The sequence below is a fragment of the Terrapene carolina genome, unplaced genomic scaffold, assembly GCF_002925995.2.
Source record: "Terrapene carolina triunguis isolate 2854851 unplaced genomic scaffold, T_m_triunguis-2.0 Scaffold824, whole genome shotgun sequence".
In the NCBI taxonomy this organism is placed as follows: Eukaryota; Metazoa; Chordata; order Testudines; family Emydidae; genus Terrapene; species Terrapene triunguis.
In genome coordinates, this window is record NW_020665175.1 from 1 (window position 1) to 7,873 (window position 7,873).

The window sequence follows — 7,873 nt, forward strand, 5'->3', positions numbered from 1 at the left end:
CAATGGGCCGTAGCTCCATTGGAGTCCATGGGGCCAGATCCCAGCTGGGGTCAATGGGCCGTAGCTCCACTGGAGTCAATGGGACTGGAGAGAGTGGAGTGAGGGCTGTGCACAGATGAATCGTGTTGCCTTTCCTTCCACAGGGACCTGTGTTTCGTGCGAGGTTTGCTTCAGTGCACGTGACAGCTGTACGGGCGGTGTGCAAGTCTGCAGTGAGCGAATGGATTCCTGTGGGATCATTAAAACAGAAACTGTAGTAGGTGGGTGCCGGAGACCCTGAACCAGCCCCAAACACTGTCTGATTTGGAGTCAGCCCTCCTTCATTCCCTTCCCAGGACCAGGAGGTGGCAGGTCTAGTGGGTTAGAGCAGGGGGCTGGGAGCCAGGACTCCTGGGTTCCATCCCTGGCTCTGAGAAGGGAATGGGGTCTGGTGAGTTAGAGTAGTGGGGGCTAGGAGTCAGGACTCCTGCATTCTATCTCCCGATCTGGAAGGGGAGAGAGGTTGAGGGGGTGGAAGCAGCAGTGGGTATCAGCACTTCTGGTTCTATACTGACCTTGGATGAGTCATTCCTCCCATATGTCGTGCCTCAGTTTCCCCATCTTTAGCATGATCAGTCATGCGAAGAGTTGTGATGGGGAGGCAGAGACAGCAACACCTGGAAATATAACTTCATCTCCTCTTCCTCCCATACAGGCGAGATTAAGAGTCCTACTTTTATGAAAGCCTGCGTGACCTCCAGCCAATGCGGCCTCAGTCCTCTTTTCATGACCTTTGGGAACGGGATATCCGTGAGCACGAACATCGCCTGCTGTGCGGGGCGGGCCTGTAAAACAGCCTCCATTACCGGTATCCAGCTCCGTCTCTGTCTCCCTGCTCCTTCTCCCTCCAGCTCTTCCCCTTCCTCATGTCCTCTCCTCCTCTTCCTGACCCCTGCAGGTGTCTCTGTTGGAGGATGGAAAAAGGATTATGAAAGACTCCATTGGTGTGCCCCATTGAATAACATTGAGCCCCTTGGAATAGTCCTCCCACCCTGCAGGGGGCGCCCCATTGAATAACACTCAGCTCCTGGCTGGGTGGAGTTTAGTGGGCGGGGCTTTAGGCTCCAGCCAGGTGTGAACCCGGCTGGTCTCACCGAGGGCGGGGTCCAGGGGTCCCTGCTCCAAACCTCTCCCCGGCCCCTGCTGCCCCCGGCGTCCCCAGAGCTACAGCTCCCCCTGCAGGGGGCACCCAGGGCTGAGCTGTGCAGCCCCCAGCTGCTCTCCCTGCCCCGCCGCCGCCTGGGGCTCGTCCCCCGAGCTGACTGCGTTTGCTCCGCTTCTTCCCAGTGCCCCCGGCTAACACCACCCTGAACGGCCTGCACTGCCCAGCCTGCTACGCTGTGTTTACCCATCACTGCAGCGAAGAGATCATCGACTGCACAGGAGCCCAGACCCAGTGCATCCATATCAGCGGCACCGTGAAAAGCGGTAATTGCCATTCGGCTGTTTCTCTGTTCAGGTTTCCCCATCCAGGAGGGAGCCACGCACACAGGCAATCCCCTGCCGTGGGGAAGAATTGGGTAAAGTCTAAGCACACCTGGATTCTGTCCCCGTGATTTCTCCTCACTGTGCCTCTGTTTCCCCTACGCATCCCTTGGGGTTTTATTTTAGAATTCATGAGGGTTTGGAGACAGGTGACAAAGAAGGTGTGGAAAAACCTGTGGAAAGAAGGGGAACCAACTGGGGCTATTTTTCCTTGGGAATATGAGAGGCGACACGCTAGAATATATGAAATTATGATTGTGATAGAGAAGCAGAGAGCTGAACAAATAAGGGAGATAGCTAGATAGATAGATCTTTAGTTCTATGCCAACACCAAAAAAATTGGAAGAAAATAGTTGTTTCGGGTCCAATCGAAAATTAATGATTTTTTTGGCACTTTCAACAAACTGAAAAGTCAGAAAAAGTTTCATTTTGGATCAAACGAAACATCTGGTTTTGATTTTGAGGGGTTGTTAATGTTGTTAAAGTTTTTTAAAAAAATAAAATGTTGGAAGGAAAAGTTGTTTTGAACCAAAAGAGTGAAAAGTTTCTATATTTTCCGCAGAGTTTTTTTTATGGGGTTTCTTCTGACTGAAACAATTCGGTGACTTTGAATTTGCAAAATGTTTAGAAGTAGTCAAATTTGCATTTTTCACTGAAAAAACATTTCAGCTGAAAAATGTGACTGAGCACTAGAGCGGGGAGATTGAGAACTTCTGAACGCCCGCTATCACAGGATAGGACATATGCGAATGTTCAATGAAATTGAAAAGGGACAAGTTCATTATGATTAAAGGAAACACATTTTCCAGTCAATACACCGTTAGTCCATGGAACTCCCCACCACAAGAAATTTCCGTGGTCAGGAGTTGAACAAGATTCGAAAAGGGATTGTATGCTTATCGGAGTGATCATAATAAATGATCGTAAAAATGTTGGCAGGGATATTGAACCTCCTCTTTCAAGTCTTAAGATGATCTCTAGCTATTAGCAATCAGGACGAGATCTAGAGTAGGAGGAGATTATCCCACATATTGGGCGGTTTTGATCCCTTTCTCTGCAGAATCTAGTGCTGGCCACTGATGGAGACGGGATACTGTCCTATGCACAGCACCCTGAACAATGGGCCCCCAAACTGCCGTGGTGTCTCTAGAGCCGACTGTTCTACAAATCAAAAGTACTACAGAAAAAGTGATGGCACAAACACACCATCCCTGGGACTGCTGCAGAAATCCCCCAGCTGGTTTGAGCTGGCGGTCCCAGAGATATTTCTTTCTTACTGGTGGTAGAATGGTATAATAGATGCCCCAACTGAGATCGGGACCTTTTTGATCCGGATGTTGCACAGACCCCTTGGCTGAGATGGGGATCCCTGCTGTGCAAGGTGCTGCATGCCCCCCCTCCCCGGCTGAAATTGGGAGTCCCAACATGCCAGGTTCTGTACAGACCCCTTGACTGAGAGCTTCTTAAGGATCCCACTCTGCCACCATCGGTGAGCTACACCATTGCCAGGTGAATGGTGGGACTAACACAGGCCTGCTCCAAAGTTCGTTAGGGATCAGGGCCCTACATGACTTGCCAAGGTGTCCACAGAGTGAGACTATATCAGAGCAGGGGAGGGGAGACTGTTGGGAGTGGGTCTAGATGGGCAGCAGGGAATGGCGCAGAGGAGGAGGGGGAGGGAGTTGTATAGGGTCAGAGCCGTAAGAGGCCAGAGATCCCTAGACACTGACCCCGCTGTTTTGTCCCCCACAGGTGAGACAACCGTGCACACCACCATGAAAGGCTGCGCCACCGAATCTGACTGCACCAATATACAAAAGTTCGAAGGGGCCTTTGCAGAGTTCAATATGGATTACAGCAAGGCCGAATGCAGACCAGCCTTCCATGCGGCCAGCATGGCTCCGGAACCAGCCAGACTCGTCCTCCCAGCCCTCGTTACTGTCCTGCTGGCGAACGTCCTCTCCTGATCCCCATGCCCACGTCCCAGCCACGTGGCCCTATATAACCACACCGCAGGTGGCAGGTGGGCGCACCCCTGCTAAAGGCTCCCACGCCCAGCTCCGATTCACTTCCCCTTTAGTTGCATTAACGGAATAAAACAGACAAGAGAAAATTGTTGTGTGTGTCTGTCTGTAATCATGAATCTCAGATACTGTGTGTCTGTCTGTGTGTCATTGTGAGTGTTGGACTCTGGGTGTATGCAAACATGAGTCTCAGATTGTGTGTGTCTGTGTGTGATCATGAGTGTTGGATTGTGTGTGTGCATCTCTTTGTGATAGCAAATCTTATGTGTGTGTAATCATGTCTTGGACCGTGTGTGTGGTGTGTATAATTCTGAGTCCTGGATTGTCTGTGTAACTGTGAGTTTTGGATCATGTGTCTATGTGTGAGATAGTGAGTGTGTGCGTGTGCGGGTTTGTGTCTGGGATTACGTGTGTGTGTTTGTGATTATTGGGCTGATTTCCCCAAGTTTAATTCTAGCGGGGGTCGTGGGGGTATCAGAAACCCAGTTCTGTAGCTGTTTGGATCTAGGACAACTCCCAACAGTGGAATCAGGAGAGCACACACACACACACACACACACTAACTAACTATAGGTACACAGCCATCGCCCATACCACACCCACTCTCCTACAGGCCCTAGAGTCTGTTGGAAAATGGGGTTTGTTTATGGGGGGGGGTATTTCTTAGAATATTCTAATTTTTTGTCATAAAACTGAAAAATATTCGGCTGAAAAACCCGATTTTTTTTTAACGTAAATATTTTTTGTAGCAGGATCCACCAACCAGGGCTGGAGATCCTAAAGGGTTAAAGCAGCTCCCCCCCCCCCATGCCTGGGGATGCCAGGGCAGCTCTGCTTCCTGCACAGAGCAGGTGTTGGAAAGATACCGGGCACCAGGATTGAACCTTGGACTTCAGGGGGGACAAATGCAGGAGAGTTTAACATTGGAATTAAAGGAGACACATCCGTAGCTGTGTGTGTGGCATCACAGCTCCCTAAACCACTTTACAGGATCCAGCCACTAGAGGGAGTGACAGACACACACTGGTATGGATCCGGGTTACATCGGTGCTACAGTAAACCATCCCACCAAGAGGGTGAGGGGAAAGCGAGAGAGCCCTCTAGGATCAACAGAGACCCACCCACCATGGATAATGTGGATGACCCCTTAACCCTGTGGAGCTGCCCCTTTAAAACCTTAGATTTAAAGAGGATAAATGATACGTTTTTTTTCTGTTGAGATGGCATTAACCTGCGGAACTCCCTGCCATTGGAAACCGCCAGAGCCAGGATTCAGACATGACTGGCCATTTGGACAGACAATGAGATGATCCACAGCCTCATTAGAGAGATGGGTGTAAAAGGACACACTGCCTGTTTCTGGGCCCATCAATCTCTGATTGAGGAGGTAGGAAAGAGCCCTCCCCCATGGCCCAGAATATTCCATCAGTGACCATTAGGGGGCATCATGCACCATCTCATGGAGCAGCTGGGCCTGGCTTCCCATCAGAGCTGGGACTGGACTAGTGTCTTCCACTCACTTGCTCTGCTCTGGGATTACCCAGAAGGATATGTAAAATATAGCCAGATCCCTGCTGGTGTCAATCGATAGAGGGGGTGTATGGGGATAGATAGAGGGGGGTCTATCAGGATAGATAGATAGATAGATAGAAAGATAGATAGACAGTCATTGTGCCTGGGTCTCCAATCACTTCTACTTTAGTAAACCAGAAGTAACCCTAATGGTTCATCTAGCCCAGTATCCTGTCTTCTAACAGTGGCCAATGCCAGGTGCCCTGGAGGGAATGGACAGAACAGGGCAATTATTGAGTGATCCATCCCCTGTTGTCCTGTCCCAGCTTCTGGTGGCCAAAGGCTGAGGGACATCCAGACCCTGGGGTTGCATCCCTGAACATCTTGGCTAATAGCCATTGATGGACCTGTCCTCCAGGAACTTATCCAGTTCCTTTTTTGAACCAGTTATCCTTCTGGCCTTCACAACATCCCCCGGCAATGAGTTCCACTGGTTGACTGTGCTTTGTGTGAAGAAATACTTCCTTTTGTTTGTTTCAAACCTGCTGCCTAGTAATTTCATCAGGTGATGATTGGTTCTTGTGTTATGTGAAGGGGTAAATAACACTTCCTTATTTACTTTCGCTGCGCCTTTCAGGGTTTTATAGACCTCTATCGTATCCCCCCAGTTGTCTCTCTTCCAAGGTGAACAGTCTCAATCTTTTTAATCTCTCCTCATATGGAAGCTGGTCCATCCCCCTAATCATTTTTGGTGCCCTTCTCTGCACTTTTTCCAATATTAATATATCTTTTTTGAGATGGGGCAACCAGATCTGCATGCCGTATTCAAGCTGTGGGTATCCCATGGATTGATATAGAGGCAATATGATATTTAGTGTAAGGAGGGGTTCTCCTGTGGGTGTAGTTTAATCCACCTCTTTGAGAGGCAGGAGCTAAATCCATGGAAGAATTCAATACAACAAAATAAAGGAGACCTGGTGTGTGTGTGTTTGTGTGTGTGTGTGGGGGGGCGGGACTGGAAGTAAATATTGCCCTAAAGCGAAGGCTGTCCGTTACAATGAGAATTGCTCACCACTTCTCCGAGCAGAAACAGCATGAAAGCACCCACAGGCCATTTTATCCTGGCACCTGAGCCTAGGTCGGTACGTCAGCCAGAAACCTGCAGGGGACAAGTGTCTCCTGAATCCTGATTGCTCTCCCGCCAGCTTCAGTAAACCACGCTCCTTCTCTCCCTGTTCGGCTCTGTCTCTGGCTTGGCCTACACTACATGCCCACTGCAGGATAACTACCTCGCTCCGGCTGCGAAAAATCCACCCCCGAGCGAGGTAGTGATGCCGACCTTAACCTACCCTGTTTAGCCAGAGCTACATCGGAGGGAGAGCGTCTCCTGTCAACATCAATCTTGCAGTGACAGAGTTCTCAAGCCGACGGGAGAGCTCTCTCCTGTTAGCTTACAGCGTCTTCACCAGCGTCTTCACCAGAGACACTACCCTGGCGATCCTGTACCACAAAATGTATCATTCAAAAAGAGGGAGCCAGGCGGCTTTGACCGGGCTGAGGATCTGACCCAAACACAACGGGGGGGAGCGGAGCCTGGATCTATAGGGGCGAGGTGCTATGGGGCACTCAGAGGGGTGGGGCACTATGGGGAACTTCTGCAGTATGCTTCCCTCCCCAAACTTCCCTCCCTGCCACTAAACCATAGAGACCCCACCTAGAGTGCCCCACACACTACAGTGTCCCTCCACCACCCTAACCATAGAGACCCCACCCCTAGAGTGAGCCCCCTAGGCTGAGGCAGGAGTTTAGGGTGTGGGAGGGGGTACAGGCTCTGGGCTGGGGGTGCGGGCTCTGGTGTGGAGCAAGAAATGAGGGGTTCAGGGTGCAGGAGGGGGCTCTGGGCTGGAACAGGGGGTTGGGGTACGGGGGGGGTGCGGGCTCCCGCTGGGGGTGCGGGCTCTGGTGTGGGGTTGGGGATGAGGGATTTGGTGTGCAGGAGGGGGCTCAAGACGGGCTAAGGGGTTTGGAGTTTGGGAAAGGGCTCTGGGTTGGGACAAGGGGGGTGAGTGTTCTGGCTGAGGGTGCGGGCTCTGGGGTTGGGCTGGGGATGGGGGATTTGGGGTGCAGGAGGGTGCTCCAGGCTGGGGCTGAGGGCTTCAGAGGGGGATCAGGGCTGGGGCAGGGGGTTGGGGTGCGGGAGGGGGTGAGGGGTGCAGGTTCCAGGCAGCACTTACCTCAGGTGGCTCCCGGAAGCAGCGGCATATCCCCCCTCCGGTTCCTATGCGGAGGCACAGCCAGACAGCTCTGCGCACTGCCCCATCCACATGTGCTGCCCCCACAGCTCCCATTGGCTGTGGTTCCTGGCCAATGGGAGCGGTGGAGCTGGTGCTTGAGGCGTGGCCCGGGGGCAGCGTGCGGAGCCCCTTGACTTTCTCTTTGCCTAGGAGCCGGAGGGAGGACATGCTGCTCCTTCCGGGAGCCATGCAGAGCCAGGGCAGGCAGGGAGCCTGCCTTAGCTCCGCTGCGCCACTTACCGGATTTTCAGTGGCCCGGTCAGTGGTGCTGACCGGGTCTGCCTTTTCGACTGGATGTCCTGGTCGAAAACCGGACGCCTGGCAACCCTATGCAGTGCCCTTCCCCTCCCTTAACCACAAGGACTCCAACTAGAGTTGCCCCCACTGCAGTGACCCCCCCCCATTCTGACCATAGAGACCCTGCCTAGTGCGCCCCCCCACTGCAGTGCCCCTCCTCCACCCTAACTATAGAGACCCTGCCTAGAGCGCCCCCACTCTGCAGTGCCCCTCCCCCACCCT

At 52.3% G+C, this 7,873-nt stretch overlaps 1 protein-coding gene across 1 annotated transcript; it reads left to right on the top strand.

Moving 5' to 3' along the window:
• The first annotated feature begins 106 nt into the window (after positions 1 to 106).
• On the top strand, positions 107 to 3,643 carry LOC112103303 (phospholipase A2 inhibitor subunit gamma B-like). Its single transcript, XM_026660554.2, has 4 exons — positions 107 to 260; positions 695 to 847; positions 1,327 to 1,467; positions 3,277 to 3,643. Exons 1-4 carry the CDS (start codon positions 116 to 118, stop codon positions 3,489 to 3,491), a joined length of 654 nt encoding a protein of 217 aa, XP_026516339.1. The 5' UTR covers positions 107 to 115; the 3' UTR covers positions 3,492 to 3,643.
• Positions 3,644 to 7,873: the final 4,230 nt, after the last annotated feature.